At 43.1% G+C, this 22,667-nt stretch overlaps 1 protein-coding gene across 1 annotated transcript; it reads left to right on the top strand.

Moving 5' to 3' along the window:
• The first annotated feature begins 8,717 nt into the window (after positions 1 to 8,717).
• LOC142398581 (uncharacterized) lies at positions 8,718 to 21,158 on the top strand. The gene is made up of 3 exons (XM_075482633.1): positions 8,718 to 8,727; positions 11,314 to 11,426; positions 16,989 to 21,158. The coding sequence occupies exons 2-3, from the start codon at positions 11,327 to 11,329 to the stop codon at positions 20,546 to 20,548; spliced, it is 3,660 nt and encodes a 1,219-aa protein (XP_075338748.1). The 5' UTR covers positions 8,718 to 8,727; positions 11,314 to 11,326; the 3' UTR covers positions 20,549 to 21,158.
• Positions 21,159 to 22,667: the final 1,509 nt, after the last annotated feature.

Genomic DNA, 22,667 nt, shown 5'->3' with positions numbered 1-22,667 from the left:
CGTAACTGATAAATTTCCACATATGAAGAAGGCCTGTATCCGATCTCAAAATATCCGAATGCATGCGTCCTTGTCCTATTTACATGGTCAAAAAACATATCCGATCTGTGTCACATGAGAGCAAAAAATCGGAATTGGGTAACATTTAACTGACAGTGTAAATGTAGCCTTATTCACTTACATTTACAGCACTTTGCTCAGTGGCGGCTCCTGACATTTTTTTTTAGGTAGTGCAATTTCCCCCCGTTATGTCCATAAGTACCATAAAAGGCCATAGGACTGAGGTATATTTGTCTAGGTAGCAAGACCATTTCCCTAACTTGTTTGTGCCTATAAATTCAGATATCAGATATCGATTTTAGGCAATATCTCTTTTGTCCACCAGATGGCAACACTGAACTAGTTAAAAGTGTCAAACGAGGGAAGTTACATTGTGAAACCTTCAAAGCAAAACATTTGGCAGTTAATAACTTGCCAATCAGTTAATATTACACCTTAACCATTATTTATTTATTTTCCTCATATTGTCCTCAGTTGCTTCATCAACAGGTTCTGGGTCTTCAGTAGTCCTAAAGGCAGCCGCAGAGCATGCGGCATTAAACTTAAAGAAAGGGAGTGATGGTGCTTTGCTAACCTCAAATTGCTGCAGGAGGACAAGCGGCGTATGTTCCTAGTGTGTTGGCGCAGTCTTCACCAGACACACAACAGAGCAAACCTCATGGCAAGAGCAACCCACAGGTGGCAAACAGTGAAAGAGGACTGTATGAGGTTACACAGTGTTGCTGTCTGTCATGTAGAAGTTCATCCTCGCCACCATCACTGGCTTCTACATTACAACCATTGTCTGCTCCTGAAATTACCTCATCATTCTCCCTACAAAACTCATTAAACCATGCTTCATTAAACTGTATATCTTTATAATGTACATTAATGTTTTTTAAACACTGCAATGCTTACCTAACACGTATCGTGTCCACAAATTCATACTCGTAATGACCCTTGTAAGTTAACTTACGCTTCAGCTTCACAGGCAACAAAGACCCCTCCATATTGGAACAGGGTAACAAATTATTCTTTTGAATAATGTTTGCTGGAACACATGTCACTGGGCCATGTACTCCATTTTGTCCACCTTTGGGCAAAGCTAACATCTTCATAAACGGTATGTGTAGCGCGATCAAATGCTGTTCTAAACTATTCAAACAGGCCAGTTCTGCTGGAATGGGACACACAGTCAAATTGTTCCCCGCAGATTCTGCCGGTTCCTGTCCTCTTAGTATCTTACTATGACAGGTGTAACAGATCGAAAGCTTCCCTCTTGGTGCATCAACCAAGTGACACAGCATCTCACAACTGGCATCACATTTGTGTAGATAATTGTCAGTAATGCACTTTGTGGCTACAGCAGCTACAACTACGGTCTTATTATAATCTGCCCTTTTACAGGTTAAAACCTGATGCCTAAACAGCAACCTGTGGCAAACACAACACACAAAATCTGGTCTATCTCTGACTTTATCTAAAAACTGCTGCATAACAAAGTCAAATTGCAGGCGCTTTTCTTTCAACTGCTGCCTATTCAGCTTCATACCTGCTGCAACACGCCGTTTATATTCAACATTTGCATACTGTGTTCTACTCATCTCCTTCCTCTTGGCTTGATACGTGACATTAGTCCTGTACATGTTCTTACTCATTTCCTTCCTCTTGGCTTGATACGTGACATTAATCCTGTACATGGTCTTACTCATTTCCTTCTTCGTGGCTTGATACGTGACATTAGTCCTCTACATGGGCTTACTCATTTCCTTCTTCGTGGCTTGATACGTGACATTAGTCCTGTACATGTCCTATTCATTTCCTTGACACTCTGTCTATGTAACCTATATTTCAATTTACTCATAGTCTTATGCTTTTCCTTATACAAACTATTTTGAGCATAATTTCTTTACTTCTTTCCTTCTGACTTTCCTTCCGCCAAAACTTTCCTGTATATGTAAACACTCTTTGTCTTGCCTCTTCTGCAGGTTGCTCGTTAAATACATACGGTGTTTGGTGTCTGAAATTGTATCCATCACATGTCTGCACTTTACAATAACCATAACACGCCTGTGTTTCAGGCTGTTGAACACACATTACGTTTTCATAATGGTTACCATTGCAATTCTTTACATAAACTGCCTGTTTGGAGAATTGATGTTTGTGACAACCATATTCAAGCCAACGGTCATTGTGATATGTGAAAATACTTACACCTAAACAGTCTGCTGCAGCTTGAATCTCGAGCTCTGTAGCCCAACTGCCAACATAACGCACTTGACACCACCAGATATTCTGCCATTGAGGAATCTGGATTCCTCAAAATACCTTGAAATGCCACAGGATTGCTTTCCATCTGCTTGACAACAGCAAGCCTAATCTTCCTATGATTCTTTTGTGTGCCACTAATGGCCTGACTAACTGCCCTAAAGAAACAGTTTCCATCACCAACTATTTCCTCCGTTCTACATGGAGACCCTAACACACCAACTGTACCAGATGCTACATGACTGATCTCTGACTCTATATTTAATCGCTTGCATAGGGAGTCAGCAACTCCTCTACACTATGGATTAAATTCTAGGCATTTACTTCCAACATCGCTAACAAAAACTACATGTGAATTAACACTGGTAACATGAGCTGCTGAGTTCCTGTCAATGACACGAACACCGACAATTTCAAACAACTTAGGAGAAACACAAGTGCTTCTGCAAACTTGCACATGTGGCAGAACAGATGCTCAAGATCAGTAAAATACACAACTACACTCGTCCCTTTACCATCTACCATCCCATCTGAACTGCGTGCATGCGAGTCAACCACTGCATACTGTCCATTCTGACGAATGATGGCACATGTACCGCCACTCAAAGTCAGAAGGCAGGTGTCATATTTCCTACATATTTCTGTCAAGCCTGTTCTAAGAATGGTATGCACCCCTGCTGCAATAAATTCACTCTCAATTACATCAACATCTCCAGTTACATAATCACCATACTCAAACTCAAACTTCTGTCCATCTATAACACGCTGCTTGGGCAAATCTGGAACAGAAAGCAGATCTGCCCCACTACTAATCTGATTACTGTCACGCAAATCTGAATACAACGCATCACCTAAAACTACAACCTTATCCAGTGTGGCCGCCTGCCACAAAAACACACTGTCAGTTGTGTGTTTTGCTACAGCTACCAAACTTACAGCCATACACTGCAATCCAGCATTTATAAACCGACTATCACCCTGGTGAAATGTTCCCCGAACTGATGTACGCCCACTGACAAATGTAGTACCAACTAACTCTTCAGACAGTGGAACACCCTGTGAAGGCAAGCATGAACTGGGCTTAGCACTCAAACCTTTGATGAATCTTTGAGAGCGCCGCACACCTCTGGCCTCCTGGTTCCCCACCACCTCCATAGAGCAGACAGGCACCGGAACAGGACGAGCAGAGACCTCAACAGGACTGGTGAGCAGCGGCACGTCACAGGCACAAACAAGGCTAGTTGTGGCCTCCACCTAGGACAAATAAATAAATAAATAAACATATAAACATAAAGGACAACGAAACAACCTTATAAGCAACATAAAAGACTCGTATTTTGCTATTTGCTCATAAAATGATCAAGTAGCCATTTTTTTTTTAACTACATAACCAATGACAATAATTCCCTTTGCATGGCTACTTTAAAAAAACAAAAAATACAAGTTGTACCGACCTCTTGGTCCAGGACCCCGGCTTCAGGACGAGCAGACACAACAATTGTTGTGGCATCGACCTAAAGAGAGTAAAAACAATAAAATAATGTCAGAACCAGAATACATAAAGAAAAACCTTTTGTGTACTTTTAATTTTTTTGTCACAATGGTTTAACACAGTTTCTCTGAAAGTCAAATGATATTTAACTGACACAAAATATAACCTCACATACTGCAAGCCAAAATCATTTCCCTAAATTCAGGAGAAACCCTTCAAACAAATTGAACCAACCTCCAGCGCCTCCGCTTTCATGCCTCCAGCAGACACCTCCGCACCTGGTGTGGCCAACACCTACAAAAATACATGACATGAAAACAGTACATGAGTAGCCTGGGAATTCCCATGCTGCTTTGCGCGCGATTTCATTCTCACTGCAAAGTCAGCCTGGAAACCACCGCCCTTATTTTTGCCAGAGTTTGGGAACCAATCACAGAACTTTTCTCCGGTGTTCCACAGGCAGCGTCTAATGTGAGACAAACACAATTGCGTTTTAAAATATTTGTGCAATAGATTTGTGTACACAATACACACAGTGTCAAGGATGAGGGAGAATAAGTCATTTTACAATAATGCTTAATCCATCACACACAATTTCAAAGCAATGTACCTCTTTATTTGTGGGAACATCACTATCAAGTACTGATGGAACCACCTTCTCCATGGCAGCCAACATAGCACTGGAGAACCGGACAGGATTCAGTGGGATGAAACACTCCCTCAAGACCACTGGACTTCCATCCACCTGTACAATGTAGACAAAATTAGTTCAGATCAACATTGCGTACTCATCTTAGTTAAATATGAATTAAAAAAAACAAAAACATAGCAAACCTCATGTTGAACCGTTCTCCTCTTGGATGCACCAGAAGCAAGCTCAGGCTCACCAGAACGGTTCCTCTGTAAAGACAAATAGCACATGAATATAACAACCATTTCACCATAGCTTTGATGTTCTCTATAACAACAATAGCACTTTTCAATTAAAATATAATAACTGTCAACCTTCTTACCTTCCTACCCGATCCTACAACCGTTCACTCAGAGGCGGGTTGAGCGATCCGCGGCACTGATGTCGGAGCAGACACCGAGCGAGGTACCTGTGCCTGAGGGACTGGTATCTCCAGTTGGTGGTAAGCAGCAATCCACATCAGCTGCACAAGGAGCGGCATCCCGAAGTCATTGCTGAGGTGCACCTGTGAAGAAAAAAAAAAGTAAAAAAAATAATGAAAGATTTAATATTAAGTTTCAAATTACGTTACATATTTTTCCAATTCTTCAGAAACCACTCTATGGCCCAGGGGGTACAAAATTAGATGTCACAGGGGTTACTACAGAGACACTCTCATACAAAGAGAGAAACACCACAGAGAAGCTATTTGTAATGAAGGATCTACAGGTAGCGCTGTTGAGCAGAGCAGCTTCACTGCGGCTCAAGCTTGTGGCTAGGCTAGACAGTATAAGCATAGACCTAGACACAGTGAAAATTGCTTACCCAAAACTCTGTGATGGTCTTGGCCAGGTTCAGAAGCCCTACACTATAAAACTCAAACCTGATGCTAAACCATTCTCACTCAAGGTGCCACGACGAGTGCCACTACCTCTAATGGGTAAAGTGAGAATAGAGTTAGATAGAATGGAGAGTCTAGGGGTCATTAGTCGAGTAGAACAGCCCACGGACTGGTGCTGCGGCATGGTCGTAGCCCCAAAAAAGGACAAGGAAGAAGTCCGAATATGTGTGGACATGACACCCCTAAATGACTCAGTGTGCAGAAAAAAATGTATTCTCAGCATGCTTACTGATGCACAGTTTTTTACCAGACTAGACATGGGATTCTGGCAAATTCCTTTGGCCAAAGAATCAGCGCTCCTCACCACCTTCATCATGCCATTTGGGCGTTATCACTTCAACCGCTTGCCCTTCGGCATTTCCTCCGCACCAGAGCACTTCCAGAACATGATGGTGACTGAAGTAACAGCAGGCCTGGAAGGGGTTGTCCGTCACATGGATGACCTCCTTATTTGCGGCCGTGGCTCAGTGGTTAGAGTCGGTCGTCCAATAACTGGCAGGTTGGCGGTTCGATTCCCACTTTGCCACTCAAAAAAGATTGGTGGAACTGACAGCTGGAGGGATGTCAGTCCACCTCCTTGTCACGGCTGAGGTGCCCTTGAGCAAGGCACCGTACCCCCATGCTCCCCGGGTGCTGAATGGCTGCCCACCATTCCAGGTTGGCATCTGTCTCTGAGTGTGTGACCCTGTGCATGTGTCTGTCAACAGGTGCCAACCTGGATGGGTTAAAAAGCGGAGGACAAATTTCGTGTGTATGCATGACCAATAAATCGGATCTTAATCTCTTAATTTGGGGGACAACAATGGAGCAGCATGATGAGAGGGTGCATGCAGTCCTGCAGCGGGCAGAGAAAGCAGGAGTCACACTCATCCTGAAAAAGTGCGAATTCGGAAAGAAAGAGGTGAAGTTTCTCGGCTACATTGTCTCAGCTGACGGACTAAAACCCGATCCTGACAAAACAAGAGCTGTGCAAGAGCTGAACGAGCCGACGAACACAATCGAGGTCAGGAGTTTCCTTGGTATGGTGAATCAGTTGGGGAAATTCATACCAAACCTGGCGGAAAAGGACAAACCGCTAAGAGACCTCCTGTCTAAGAAGAATCAGTGGTACTGGGGTCCAGAGCAGCAAAAGACATTCAATAGACTTAAACAGGAGCTGCTGACATCACCTGTTCTCCAGCTATATGACCCTAACAAACCTCTGAGAATATCTGCTGATGCCTCATCCTTTGGGTTGGGGGCAGTGATGTTACAAAAGACAGGAGAGACGTGGGCACCTGTCGCCTACGCCTCACGGTAACTGACGGTGACAGAGCAGCGCTACGCCCAGTTGGAAAAAGAAGCGTTAGCTCTGACTTGGGCCTGCGAGAGGTTCAGGATGCTCTTGATGAGGTACTCATACACCATCTCACACACACCGGGTAAGAGCCTCATAGCAGCTGACACGTTGTCACGTTCACCCCTCACAAATAGTGCCACACAGGCAGACATAGGCCTGATGAAGGATACGAACATCTACATTGACAGTGTCATTGAGGGCCTACCAGCGAGCGACAACTACATGGCTGAGCTGCGCGAGCAGCTGTGTGCGGACAGTGTTTGTGCTAAAGTAATGAAATACTGTCTGGAAGGTTGGCCTGACAAGAGCCAATTGCCAGCACCAATTAGACACTACTGGAACGAGAGAGGTCTAAGTGTACACAATGGACTTCTTCTGTACGGCACACGGTTAGTTATACCAGCTAACATGAGAAATAATGTACTCGAGAAAATTCACGAGGGTCATCAAGGTGTGGTAAAGTGCAGGGACCGTGCTGGCCAGACAGTGTGGTGGCCTGGACTTAGTAGTCAGATAAGAGAGCTTGCTCTTAGGTGTAGAGAATGGTGTAAAGAGAGGATCAATGCAAAAGAGCCTTTGATGCCTAACAAATTACCAGACAGGCCTTGGCAAACAATCGGTGCTGACCTGTTTTCCCTAAGAGACAGCACACTCTGTTAGTGGTAGATTATTATTCTCGTTTTGTTGAAATAGCTCAACTCAGCCCAACTAGGTCGACAGATGTCATTGTTCACCTGACATCAATGTTCGCCAGACACGGTATCCCACAGACCTTTGTGATTGACAATGGCCCCACAGTTTTCGGGAGCTGCAATGAAAGCATTTGCATCAGACTACGGGTTTGACCATGTAACCAGCGGCCCCAAGTTTCCCCAGAGTAACGGTGAAGCGGAGCGTGCGGTCCAGACTATCAAAAACCTGCTCAAGAAAGCTTGTGATCCCTACCGTGCTTTACTGGCCTACAGGGCCACGCCTCTGAGCAACGGCTGCAGCCCAGCCCAGCTGCTCATGGGACGTGGCCTTCGCACCCCACTGCCCACCTTCCCAGAGACTTTACAGCCAGCTCTCCCAGACCTTCAAGCTATCCAACACAAGGAGAGGGAGCAAAGAGAAAAGGGGGCTAGACACTTCAATCTCAGACACAGAGCAAGAGATCTCCCAGAACTCTCACCTGGAGATTCTTTGTGGATCTCGGACACAAAAACAGAAGGAACCATGATATCCAAACATAATTCACCTCGGTCCTACCTGGTCAGGGGGCCACAAGGAGAACTCAGGAGGAACAGACTACATTTGGTGCCCATGCCAGCATCCGAGCCTCAGAGAGAGGCTCCTCAAGAGACTTTTCCAGAGACTGTGTCACCAGCTAAACATCAGGATACAGCTGGCATCATGAGAACGATGTCAGGCAGAGAAGTAAAGAAGCCACACAGGCTTGACCTGTAAAAACGGTCTTTAAAAAAAAAAAAAAAAAAGGGAGATAAACAGGTTGAATTTAAGGAAACATGTCTAGTTATAATGTTTTCATAAGGTTTATGGAGATGTGGAAATTGATCAATGTTAATAGAGTTTATTTACAGGTTTACCGGACTTGTTGGGATCCAACTGTTAATTGTATTATTTGACATTGATAGCAGGAGCTGAGAAAGTACTGTTTTGTTGTTATACAGAGAATGTTTATTGATTTGTATTGAAGCCTGAGCTAAGGTTAAACTAAAACAAAGTTACGGGTAAGTTCAAAGCCTAAAGAAAGGGGATGTGGTGTGAGTCTATTTTGTGAGTACGATGACGTCAGGAACGAAAACAGCAACCTGTCTGTGTATATATATATATATGTATATATGTGTATATGTTTATGTCCATATAATTCTGTATTCTTGCTCTTTCTGTAAGTCATGTGACTTCTGAGAAAATTGGTCTGATCCTCCTTTGGGAGGAGTTGGTGGGCGGGTCTCTCTCACAGATGATATCAGGGTTGAAGTGCAGCATTCTCTCAGAGGCTGGGAGGTGGTTCTGCTGTAAGTAACAATCTTCTTTTGATTATATTTAGTTTCCTGCAGTGCTGGGTATCTGTTTAGTGTAATCTGATCTCTGCTGATGCTCCTTATTTCTGTCTAAAGTTTGCATATGATTTAAATGCCATAATCAGGAAGGTGTGAATGAATGTCTTGTGTAATGTAGTGGTTTGAATTTCTGGTATATTCATGTTTCTGACTCATTTGAAGTTTCCGGTGTCACACATGAACCCATTGGTACTGTGGCGAACTCAAGTGTGGAATTAGTACAAACTTAAACATTTGGAAGACCCCAACATTCCTGTGTGGAATGTTTTCTGTGTAGGAACCAGATGGAAGAGACTGACTGAATAATATACAACAACCTTTGCTCCATGAAAGTATTTGGGAGTGTCTCAGCAACAGACCTGTGCCCTAAACTTAACCCTAATCCCTGATAGGGGACATTTTTCTCCACTTGGGGTGTACTCTCTCCTCTAATTTCACACTGTAGATAGTGATACTCATCATATTTGGTCCAGTTGTGCATTTTTGACTATTTTTTCGAATTTCAAACATGCATCATATACAATGCAATTTTTCATTGTTTAGAAAAAAAACCTCCTTAATTTCTGAAAAGGGACATTTTTGTCCCCTTTTAAAACAACCTAAAACCATCATATATTAATATTTTTTTCCACTTTTTTTCATAAATCTTTTATTCCACTTCAGTTCTGATCATAACTACCAAGTTTTCAATTATTTTCAAAACAATTAACCCTTTACATGCCAATTTGAACCTAATAATCCCCCATAGGATATTTCACTTTGCATTGCATATATTGAAAATACAGCAGTTTTTGTGTGTGTTTTTTAACAGAAATTGGTGTTTACCTCATATACACTAGTATTTAAAGGGTTAATTTTTTTTTTTAAATAATTGAAAACTTGGTGGTTATGATCGGAACTGAAGTGGAAGAAAAGATTTATGAAAAAAAAAGTGGAAAAAAATATTAACATATGGTATTTTGGGGATCATTTTAGAAGGGGACAAAAATGTCCTTTTTTCAGAAATTAAGGAGTTTTCTTTTTTTTTAAATCAGGCATAACAAAAAAATTAAAAATCCCTAAAAATCAATGTTGTTGCTAATCATTGACATATCCCAGACCATAATTATCCCTACTCAATAATTCCACTTTGCATTCCATATTTTGAAAATACTGGCACCTAAAGGCTTCAAATTTGGGCTAAAAAGTTCAAATTGGCATCTAAAGGGTTAATTTTTTTGAAAATAATTGAAAACTTGGTAGTTATGATCAGACCTGAAGTGGAATAAAATATTTAGGAAAAAAAGTGGAAAAAATATTAATATATGATGTTTTTAGGTCGTTTTAAAAGGAGACAAAAATGTCCCTTTACAGAAATTAAGGAGTTTTTTTTTTTTAAATCAGACATAGCAAAAAAAATAAAAATCCCTAAAAATCAATGTTGTTGCTGATCATTGACTTATCCCAGACCATAATTATCCCCACTCAACAATTCCACTTTGCATTCTATATATTGAAACTATAGCAGTTTTTGTGAGTTTTTTTTTTTACAGAAATTGGCGTTTACATCATATAAACCAGTATTTAAAGGGTTAAATTTTTGAAAATAATTAAAAACTTGGTAGTTATGATCAGAACTGAAGTGGAATAAAAGATTTATGGAAAAAAAAGTGGGAAAAAATATTAATATATGATGTTTTTAGGTCGTTTTAAAAGGGGACAAAAATGGCCCTTTTCAGAAATTAAGTTGTGTTTTAAATCAGGTATGAGGGTTAAGCTGAACAAACAAAGAACCCTTTTTGAGAAATGGGAGACTAACCCATTCCTTATCTTATCTAGACCAATAAATCGAATGTGATATTTTCCCTTCATCCACTCAGATAAAAGAACCAGATATCTACATGGAACTAAACATTACGTTAGTCAGATTCACTTTCAGCCGAATCCTAAAACTCTATTAAATGTGTTTGATATCTTTGTACAAGTTCTTTCAGGTTCTCAGTGAAATCCCGAGATGCATTTTAAGACCCTTTTCACGATCGTACTTGGAAGTATGACGAAGAAATTATCTTGTTGGAAAAATGACTAACCTGCCTATGGAACCACATTGCCCCCTAGTGGTCTGTAGTATTGAATAGTTAAATCCAAACGGAGTCAGAAAACGGGACAGTTATAAGAAATTATAACAATATAATATTGATGCATACTTCTATCCTCAAACCTGATTCATCAATCCTAATTATAATATTTTAAAAATAGCTTAAAAAAGACACAAAAGAAGACGTTTTCTGTTGTGTAATATTTATCCAGTAGTAGCCTGCTACACTGTAACCAACCTGCAGCGCATTTACAGCAGTAACTACTGCATATCATAATAACTGGAAGTTACAGTAAGTTACTGTGGGCTACAGTTCTGGGAGTCAAAGTCAAAGACAAACCAAACCAGAAGTGGAGTGGAGCATGATGGATGGGACTGTGCATGTGTTGGCCTTAACATTTTGAAAAGTAAGACAATAGGACCGAGCTTTTAGTGAATTTAAATGTTTTATATTTATTTTGTAGCCAAGACCATAAGATGGACCCTGAAGCCGGAAGAACAATAGAAGTTGCAGCGCTCGGCCGGCCATTCAGCCTTGGGATGCTGTACGACTGCCGTCGGGACTCACTCGTTCCTGGTAAGGATTCACATGTAATCACTAAATACATTAAAACAAAGCACAGAGTCCTTGTAAAGGCAACACATTGCAATGAGACTTCGTAATTTACTGGTTGTGCTTATGCTATGATATCACTTCCGTATGATTAATCAAAACTACTTGGTTAGGGTAAAAAATGGGAAGAGAATTCAACATGGTTAAGAATAAAAATTCATTATTTGTACTACGTCACTGTCAATGGACCATTTTACACTTAACAGCAAGTTACTCTCACAACCACTAGAGGTTGCATGTTCTTTATCAGAAGTCACACCTGCTGACCTGAACAAATGGCCAGTGGAGTCATTTAGGGAGGACGGGAGTCTCTAAGCCATCCATCCGTCCATTCATTCATCCATCCATCCATCCACCCATCCACCCATCCATTCATTCATTCATTCATTCATTCATTTATTCATCCATCCATCCATCCATCCATCCATCCATCCATCCATCCATCCATCCATCCATCCATCCATCCATCCATCCATCCATCCATTCATTCTCTACTACATTCTCTTCTTCCAGTCTTTGATTTTTTGTGAAGGTACAGCTATATTTCCTTAAATAATGGGCAGCTTCAAATTTCACAAGTTCCCAGTTGCTACCAAAAGTCTCAGTCTTCAGAATTTGCTTTATTCCAGAATTCTGCTATTATCCTCTTCATGCCTGATTTAACGGGCTCGTGTTTTAAAAGAGAGCTGTTGAACTTCCAGTAAGCATTTCTAGATGCCTTAGTGGAGGCAGAATGCAGGCTGAAGGTAGCTGAATGAGGGCAGCTGGCTGAAGGTAGCTGGCTGAGGGCTGCTGGCTGAGGGCAGCTGGCTGAGGGCAGCTGGCTGAGGGCAGCTGGCTGAGGGCTGCTGGCTGAGGGCAGCGGGCTGAGGGCAGCGGGCTGAGGGCAGCTGGCTGAAGGTAGCTGGCTGAAGGTAGCTGGCTGAAGGTAGCTGGCTGAGGGCAGCTGGCTGAAGGTAGCTGGCTGAAGGTAGCTGGCTGAGGGCAGCTGGCTGAAGGTAGCTGGCTGAGGGCAGCTGGCTGAGGGCAGCTGGCTGAAGGTAGCTGGCTGAGGGCAGCTGGCTGAAGGTAGCTGGCTGAGGGCAGCTGGCTGAAGGTAGCTGGCTGAGGGCAGCTGGCTGAAGGTAGCTGGCTGAAGGTAGCTGGCTGAGGGCAGCTGGCTGAAGGTAGCTGGCTGAGGGTAGCTGGCTGAGGGCAGCTGGCTGAGGGCAGCTGGCTGAGGGCTGCTGGCTGAAGGTAGCTGGCTGAAGGTAGCTGGCTGAGGGCAGCTGGCTGAAGGTAGCTGGCTGAGGGCAGCTGGCTGAGGGCAGCTGGCTGAAGGTAGCTGGCTGAGGGCAGCTGGCTGAAGGTAGCTGGCTGAAGGTAGCTGGCTGAGGGCAGCTGGCTGAAGGTAGCTGGCTGAAGGTAGCTGACTGAAGGTAGCTGGCTGAGGGCAACTGGCTGAAGGTAGCTGGCTGAAGGTAGCTGACTGAAGGTAGCTGGCTGAGGGCAGCTGGCTGAAGGTAGCTGGCTGAAGGTAGCTGACTGAAGGTAGCTGGCTGAGGGCAGCTGGCTGAAGGTAGCTGGCTGAAGGTAGCTGACTGAAGGTAGCTGGCTGAGGGCTGCTGGCTGAAGGTAGCTGGCTGAAGGTAGCTGGCTGAAGGTAGCTGGCTGAAGGTAGCTGAATGAGGGCAGCTGGCTGAAGGTAGCTGGCTGAAGGTAGCTGGCTGAAGGTAGCTGGCTGAAGGTAGCTGAATGAGGGCAGCTGGCTGAAGGTAGCTGGCTGAAGGTAGCTGGCTGAAGGTAGCTGGCTGAAGGTAGCTGAATGAGGGCAGCTGGCTGAAGGTAGCTGGCTGAGGGCTGCTGGCTGAGGGCTGCTGGCTGAGGGCAGCGGGCTGAGGGCTGCGGGCTGAGGGCAGCGGGCTGAGGGCAGCGGGCTGAAGGTAACTGGCTGAGAGCAGCTGACTGAGGGCAGCGGGGTACCAAGGACTTCTGTCAGTGTAGAACATGATTTACATCGGTCATACTAATCTTATCACGCTGAGATGTATCTGCAGACCAGGGGCCTCATGTACAAAGACTTGCGTGGATTTCCTACTGAAACATGGCGTACGCTCAAACCCAAATGACCTCCAACGTCGGATGTACGAATCTGTGCGCACGCATTAATCCAAGCACATTTCGTTTGTACATCCCAATCAACGTGGAATTGAGCGCACATGTCGGAGCACCCGACTCCTCCCTGTCCACGCCCTACTTAAATACGCAAATCATATTTAAATGAGCCCTGCACCTGCAATTCCCCTTTGTGTATGGTCAGAAAATAAAGAATGAATAAATTAATGAATAAGATGGGAAAAAAGAAGAACTTCACGGAAAGCGAGATGTCGAGGCCCGAAAAAATGTGTTCTTTGGCACGCTGTCCTCCGGCATAAGCAGAAAACACAAGAGGAGTGGGTGGGAGAGCCTGAGGCTTTCAATGCTGGGGGGTCTGATAAGCCTCACAAGCAGAGGGGAAGAAGAAGTGGTCCCACATTAAGGTGGATGTGAAGCGGAGACTGGCTGCCCACCGCTGCAGTGTGGCCAAAACAGGCGGGTGGGGGGGTGACCGACTCTGTTCGAACAGAGAGACGGGGCAACTATGGGTTACACTGCTCTCTCTGGGGTGGTGGGAGCTCATGTGGGTGACTCTGATTACCCCCAAGCTAAATACCGATGTTTCTGTGTAACTCACAACAACGTGTTCATACAGTAACGTGCAGAAGTGTGCCGGGGAAAAGTCGAGGCTGATTGAGACATTTCACACACAGGGTTATTAAGGTTTGCCCACAGAGACGATCAGGGGCTTGTTAGAAAGATCTTAAACTGAAGTTTAACCAGCAAAAAACAGCAAGAAACTAACTTTAACCACCGACTGATGCTGTGAAGACGGGATAGAAACTGGGGGCGCACATACTCAATGTCACGGGGAATAATATTAGGACAATTACAAGAATAAAGTTACTCACCAAGAAGCCAGCCATCGCGCACAGTGCCACCCTGTAGTCTGTTCCCAACGATGCTGTTACTCAGAATGTATGAGTCGTGCGTCGGACCAGGGCACCTCGCCACAACGTTGGTTAATTGCATTTATGCATCACATATGATCTGTACATCGATCGAATGAAAATGTTTCCTGTTAACATACAAATTCATCATGTGATGGCGCTTTTATAGCAATGTGTGCGCAGTCGATAGCTCCGATTACAAAACCGGCTCTCGCTTCAAATTGAGCTTTAATGTTGGCCTGTTGGGAATAAGATATACGTGGCTGAGATGCAGATAATTCTGTCCCACACGGCTGGCATGGCTCGGCTCAGGGTAGACTGGCACAATCGGTTGGCCAGCTCCCTCTGGAATGCTCCGGTTGGAACCCCAGTGTGCACATCACCTGTGAGCACAGGCAGCGCATGGCTCCTCGCTGTGTTGCGCTCCAACGCCGGCCGCAGCTCTGCGCACAGTTCCAGGAGGATTTCCCTCAAAACAGCTAATGAGTCGCCATTATATGCCAGCTAATCCTCTCTGTTGTAGTGAACACATGCTCTCTTCGAATTGCACCATTTGCAAAGTCTTCTAATACTGCTAAAGCAGCCATTGTTTTTAATGGTATGCATTGCACCACTTTGCGCTGCTTTTATATCCACTCGTGTAAATGGAGACACATGGGTGTGTTAATAGTTTATCAGTATTAATTGTTCATATATCTCAAATGTGCACATCACTGTCTGAGGACTAATTGTTTTCACATTTATTTATTATAACAGTTTCCCAACATCACCTTAGGTGTCACCAAAGAATCAGCAGCTGCAGAAACGTGCGTACGCCAGCCCTGAAGCTGCCGCGAGGCACCGCACATTTCCAAGGTCTTTTCGTTCTTGACACATCTGATCGTTGACGTGAAAAGGTGCGTACGCCACTATTTTGTGCGTACGCACGCTTTGTACATGAGGCCCCAGGGCACTACAGGGTTAAAACCTTGGAATTTTATAGAGAAGAACCCAAAACTTACATGAGACTCACTGTGGAAAAAGTATGGAAAAGAAAAAAGAAAAAGGAAAAAACTCCATTTAGGTTAAATGATTCTTCTTCCATCAAACAGAACCTTTTCAGTTCAAAAGCATTGTCAAGCTCAGTGATACTCACTATTTATTTCACCAGAGCCACATTGGCAGCAAAAGGGCAGAGCCACTTTTACCACAACATACTAAAGTCCCCTTTTTGCAAATATGCATTTCTACATATAAAACATCCCACAAAAAAAGGAACAACACAGCCAATACATGGTCAATTCAGACCACATGTACCATAATACTGGGATGAGCGGAATCTGGCATGCATGTCCTCGACTTTCTTCATGTTGTATTTGTAGTTTGTTGTTGTAATCATAGTGAGACATTCAAGATGAGCATGGTTTCTGTGCTGGTTTCAGTGCTGGTTTCTGTGCTGGTTTCTGTGCTGGTTTCAGTGCTGGTTTCAGTGCTGGTTTCTGTGCTGGTTTCAGTGCTGGTTTCTGTGCTGGTTTCTGTGCTGGTTTTTGCCCTTTTTTAATTAAAAACCGATCCATTGTGCCTGCATCTCGCGCTGGCTAAAGGAGCTAGCGTGCTCTGCGGTCAGGTGTGAGGTGGTTTAAGCGGGCTGCGTTGCCAGGTTTAACAGTTCCCCCTTTAGGAAACACCATTAAGCCTTAATTACTACTTAATAAAAATACTTAATACTACAAAAACGCAAACTTAATAAAAATACCTAACACTGTAGAGTATTCGCTGTGTGTTATTTGAAAAAGTTTATTGTTGTTGTTACCATATTGTTATAAGCTACTCTGCGAGTGTGAGCCCGCAATTAAAGCAGGAGGAGCCGTGCAATGAGTATCTCTGGACTAGAAGATAGCTCATGAGTTCAGTGGAATTTGGATATAATTGAATTGCTTCCCCAGCCTGGCTGACGCGTCCACATCTCGATGAGATGGTGGTCTGGGAACTAGGTGTGCATTTTCTTGTATTTGAGGCGTGGTTTACGAATGCCTAGAGCCGTTTATTGGGTGCTACGAATGCCTATCAAATGGCGTCTGGTTCTTCCCATGCTGCTTTGCGCGCGATTCATAGCCAATTGTATCACTTATACCAGATGACATATGTAGAGCGACAGAAATTCGACGAGGAAGAAGAAAAAAAGTATAATAAAAGTAAACTTGCGCTCTAAGCTACTTAAAACACTTTCTAAGGCTGCATCGAACGGTAACGTTGTGTCCGCTGCCATGTTGGATTAACACTCTACAAGCTTCGGTGCCGTGCATAGACATCGTCACCGTCTTGCAAAAAGATTTACTTTGACGTCTGGTTGAATCTGCTTTTCATTAATGCTGAACTGAGTGTGTTCTCAGTACAGAACAAAGAAGCTTGTAAAAGGGGGAGTTTAGTCTTTTTACTGTTGCATCCCACATCTTTTATTTATTTCATATGTGTCTACCATAAAAGATCATTTAAGATAATTTCCTTTATATTTTAACAGGACTGAAGCTGTGGGACTTAAGTGACCTGGAAAAAGATCAAAGAGAACAACCACAACCTAACAGTGACTTTGAGATAGTTGCATCTGAGTCAATCGATGATAAATCTTCTGCCCTAAATGTTGAGGCGTCTCTGAAAGCAAGTTTCTTGGGTGGATTGGTTAAGGTTGGAGGATCAGCCAAATACTTGAATGATCAGAAAGCATCAAAACATCAGGCCAGAGTAACACTGAAGTTCAAAACTACGACCAAGTTTCAGGAACTGTCAATGAATCATCTGGGAAGCAAGAACGTGAAGCATACTGATGTATTTAAGAAAGGCTTAGCTACACATGTTGTCACAGGTGTTCTTTATGGGGCACAAGCCTTTTTCGTCTTTGACTGTGACAAGTCTGACAACCAAAGCCAGCAGGATATTCAGGGTAACTTGGAAGTAATGATCAAAAAGATTCCCTGCATTTCTATAGAAGGTAAGGGTAAACTTTCCATTAAAGAGGAAGACGTTAAAAAGGTTGAGAAGTTCTCCTGCAAATTCCATGGAGACTTTCTACTTAAGAAAACTCCAACAACCTTCCAAGATGCTGTAGAAGTCTACCAGAGTCTGCCCGGGCTGCTGGGAGCCAAAGGAGAAAACGCTGTACCAATGAAGGTCTGGCTGTACCCGCTGACAAATTTAGATTCCAAAGCTGCTAAACTGGTGCGTCAGATCAGTGTAGGGTTAGTTCAAGACGCACAGCGGGTCCTGGAGGACCTCAGTGAGCTGGAAATGAGATGTAATGATGCCCTGAAAACCACCGCAGCACAGCAGTTCCCACAGATTGTCAAAAAAATTAAACGTTTTAAAGAAATGTGTGGTCAGTTTAAAGATAAATTTATAGTAAATCTATCAACTAAACTTCCATCGATCCGAGGAGGAGGAGAAGAAGAAGCTGTGCTGGCAGAGATCCTGGAGAAGAGGATTTCTTCACCTTTCAACAGCAACAGTCTGAATGAGTGGCTGGACTGTAAAGAGAGAGAAATCGACACCGTGATGTCTTTCACCAAAATGATGAAAAGCACCAAATTCACCACATCTCAAAATCATCTTTACAAAGAAGTTCTGAGTGTAGAACATGCTGTGTGCTTTGTCTTCACCTCACTGGGCGAGGATGAGCCGTACCTCTCAGCTTTATCAAACTACCTGAAAGGAACCGAACCAGAAGATCCTCAAGATCCACAGAGTGACGATGTAGAGAAGGAACAGTGGTACGCCTCAAAGGAAGTGATGGATGCAATGAGAACCAAAGCCAAGCTCTTCAGTGATTTTGCAGAAGCCAACAAGGAGAACAAGAACATAAAGTTCCTGACAGTGGGTTTAACAGATGAAACACACAAAGCTTCAACCATCTACCTTTATAAAGGAGGCTGTCACACTGTCGGTGAGAACTTTGAGCCTCCTTCAAAGCCTGAAAGTGTGACAGCAGCTCACATAAACCCTGGCAGTGTAACTCTGAAGATTTCTCCTCCCAGATATGGAGCAGAGAACATCACCTCCTACTCTGCTGAGTTCTGTGTCAGTGGAGAGGATGAATGGAAACAGAAGGAGGGGAAAGAAGCTGGAGAAGTCACAGTGCACGGCCTGAGGCCAAACACAGAGTATGTGTTCAGATGCAGAGCAGTGACCCCGCTGGGTGTTGGACCCTTTGTAGTCAGTGACCCCATCAAAACTTCAGAACAGCTCAGTGACCCCATCAAAGCTTCAGAACAGCTCAGTGACCCCATCAAAACTTCTAAACGGCTCAGTGATGCTGTCAGAGAAAAAAGCAAAAAACTGAAACCACAGGCAGGGCCTCTACCAGCTTATTTACTTCCTCTGAAAGAAAAAGAGATCAATATAAAAGGATGCAGGTGTTTCAGTTTTGGGAAAGAATCCAGAAAACCTAACCGCACCATCATGGTTCTCGGAGCCACTGGTGCAGGGAAGTCGACTCTTATCAACGGGATGATAAATCACATTCTTGGTGTTGAATGGAATGACTCATATCGGTTTGTGTTGGTTAATGAGGACCAGTCAAAATCACGAGCTCACAGCCAGACTTCTGAAGTTACTGTGTACAAAATCAATCACAAGAAGGGTTTCAGAATAAATTCCTCACTGACCATTGTGGACACTCCAGGCTTTGGAGACACCAGAGGCATAGAAAGAGACAGAGAGATCATCGAGCAGCTGCGTAATCTCTTCTCTACTCAGCTCGGTGTCTCTGAGATCGATGCTGTGTGTGTTGTAGCTCAGGCTTCTTCAGCACGACTTACACCAACACAGAAATATGTGTTTGATTCAGTGCTCTCAATCTTTGGCAAAGATGTAGCAGAAAACATCAGGATTCTGGTGACGTTTGCAGACGGCCAGCCACCACCAGTTCTAGAGGCAATCAGAGAGTCTGGTGTACCGTGTCCTAAAGGAGAAGATGGACTTCCACTTCACTTCAAATTCAACAATTCAGCATTGTTTGCAGATAACAGATCAGCTGCAGCAGGCAGCATGAGTGGGGATGGAAACTTTTATCTGATGTTTTGGAACATGGGGACAAAAAGCATGAAGACATTTTTTGCTGCTCTAAATCAAATGGAAACCAAAAGCTTGACACTGACAAAGCAGGTCCTGAGAGAGAGAAAACAGCTGGAGGTCTCAGTTGAGAGTTTGCAGAAGCAGGTCAGACTTGGTTTAGCCAAGCTTGAAGAGATAAAAGAGACGAGTGAAAAACTCAGAGAACATGAAGCCGAGATCAGCAGAAATGAGAACTTTGAGTTTGAAGTCAGTGTCATGAAGCCCTTTCAACATGATATTTCAGGTACTGGAAATTACATCACTAACTGTCAGAACTGTAATTTTACTTGTCACTATCCCTGTAGTAGGTCAAATGATGCTGATAAAAGAAGGTGTGCTGCCATGAAAAAAGGATACTGCACTGCGTGCCCAAATAAATGTAGCTGGAATGTACATTTTAATCAAAAGTACAGATGGGAATATAAAGAGGTGAAAGAAAAAGTAACAAAAAAAGATCTGGAGGAAAAGTACAAGAAAGCCAGCGGGGAGAAGATGACTGTGCAGCAAGTGATGGGAAAGTTGGAGGCTGAATATAATGATTTACAGCTTGAAGTGGTGAAACTGATGGAGAAATCTGCTGAGTGTCTGAACAGACTTCAGGAGATAGCACTGAAGCCAAATCCTCTCTCTACTCCAGAGTACATCGACTTGCTGATTAAAGGGGAGAAATCAGAGGCCAAACCAGGCTGGAACAAACGAGTTGAGTCACTGATGAAGATGAAAGAAACAGCAGAGTTCATGATGAAAGTAGAGAAGGGAGAGAATCCTTTACAGCGTTCATCAATGGGCCTCCAGCAATGTAACCCAACAGAGAGGAAGAAGAAAGCTGTCAACAGTGATGTTAGAACCAAGATAAGACCCAAAGTGATACAAGCTAACGCTGAAGCAGAGACAGATACTAACCAAGACCAAAGCCAGATCAACACAGGGAACACAGACCAAGACGAAGCAAAATCTGACTCAGACAAAGATTAGTGAGATACAAACCAAGATTAAGACTGAATTTGTTGAAATCTAAACTGAGATTAAGACTTTCTTTGAGTGTTTGTTTCTCCTTAAAGTCACATTCAGCTTTAAGGTAACTGACTCACCAACATGTCATCCACCAGTTTCTCTGCATGCAGCAGCATTCAGCTCCATTCAGTTATAGATCCAGCTGGAACTGAACCGCTTCTCTTCTGTTTGGGACTCTGGTTGAATAGAGTGAATTTTATTGGATATTTGGCTCTTTGATCAAAGCAGGAATCTGATCTCTGTTGGAACAGTCAAAGCAAATGAGTAAATTCATGATATATCGTATACCGCAGTGACTGTTTAGTGACGATGTTTTGAAGACTGGTTTCCCTGCAGAGACCAAAGAATTATGTTGTTTTTTTATTACTTTATTTCTACATCACACCTAAGAATGTATAAAAAGGAACACGAGGTGATTTAAACACATTTTTAACATTTTTAACCTTCATTATAATCCTTTAACTTTTGTTTTATTGTCTCTTTTGGAATTGTAATCTGTGAACTCTTATAAACTCTCCTCATATCCTTTATCCTTATTAGAAAAGCAGCAGGATGATGTAATACCATAAAAAGTGTGTAAATTTAGTGTTGTTTGCTGAAATAATCGATATTAAATATCATATTGAAATTCCTTTTGTGTTTTCTTCTGATGTGTTTTGATGGTCAATCGTAGAGTTCTGCAGTTAAGACTTTTCTTTGAAATCTTCAGCTAAACACCAGTCCATCAATCTGGGAAGGGTTATAAGGCCATTTCCAAACTATCTGGAGTCCATCATTCTCTTGTAATCTGAATACCGTATTATGCCGAACACATTTGCTATGCCAAGAGAAGCTTTATTAATGTAAAGCTCCCCTTGATGCCCATCAGCTGTGCCGAACCAGACCGGGAGACCGAGAAAGAGGGCAAAGGAAAAAAACGGAACAGAGATAGGAAGAAACCATCAGACAAATAAAAACAATGAAAAATCAGACAACCAGCTGTAAGAACCAAACAGAGGTCAATCCACGGCCTTGTGGGGGAATCCAGCCTTAGAGGCACCTGTCAGTGGTGGGGTGGGTTGTGAAACTGAAGCATGAACATGCAATACACATGGCACAGGTCCCACGTAATAACCATGCTTAAATATGAGTGAATAAGTGCCGAGATAAATACCCGAGAGGACCAGGTGCCCCGGGAGTCAAGATGTGCCCACAGGTGGGTGAAGCCGCGAGCAGCAGGGAGAGGCAATGGTTTGACTCGCGGAGGCGGGGCATGACGTAGGCTTACGCTACACTTTCAGCCAATGATATGCCTGAAACTGTTGTGACGTCTGACTGGGTGTGTTTTTAAGGCGATCTAATTCAACGTTGATAGAGATTTAGGATAAAAAAAAGAAACTCTATTTCTTCATCACTTCCGTCTCATAAAACATTTGTCTCAATGATTCTGAAAACACCAGAACTTGTTAAGATATGCAGATTAAAGATATAACATAGACTTATGATATAAAGACATTAAATAACACATAACATGACATAGTTGATGATTATGAGTCTCAAAATTCAGATGAATATCTGTAAAGTTATGACATATGAATAGCGAACCCAACAAAGTTATTTTCCTGTGTTAACAATGGAGTACACAAAGATACAAAAAGGACATCGTTTAACAGTTGCATTACTGCATGTAACTGTCCAGTTTACTGACTCCGTTTGGATTTAACTATTCAATACTACAGACCACTAGGGGGCAATGTGGTTCCATAGGCAGGTTAGTCAATTTTCCAACAGGGTTATTTCTTCGTCATACTTTCAGTTACAATCATGGAAATCTTCTTTAAATGCAGCTCGTGACTTCGCTGAGAACCTGAAAGAACTTGTATAAAGATATCAAACACATTTAATACAGTTTTAAGATTCAGCTGAAAGTGAAGTAAAGTCATTTCAGTTTTATTTAGGCATCTGGGGCCTCATGTACAAAGACTTGCGTGGATTTCCTACTGAAACATGGCGTACGCTCAAACCCAAATGCCCTCCAACGTCGGATGTATGAATCTGAGCGCACGCACCAATCCAAGCACATTTCGTTTGTACGTCCCAA

The sequence above is a fragment of the Odontesthes bonariensis genome, chromosome 14 (genome assembly GCF_027942865.1).
Source record: "Odontesthes bonariensis isolate fOdoBon6 chromosome 14, fOdoBon6.hap1, whole genome shotgun sequence".
NCBI lineage: Eukaryota > Metazoa > Chordata > Actinopteri > Atheriniformes > Atherinopsidae > Odontesthes > Odontesthes bonariensis.
This window is presented reverse-complemented; position numbering and strand designations above follow the sequence as displayed.

Excerpts from the sequence above, each read along its gene's own strand:
- LOC142398581 (XM_075482633.1), top strand. The coding sequence starts at position 11,327 with ATGGACCCTGAAGCCGGAAGAACAATAGAAGTTGCAGCGCTCGGCCGG. Across the intron at positions 11,427-16,988 it reads TCGGGACTCACTCGTTCCTG|GACTGAAGCTGTGGGACTTA; the intron begins GTAAGGATTCAC and ends ATATTTTAACAG.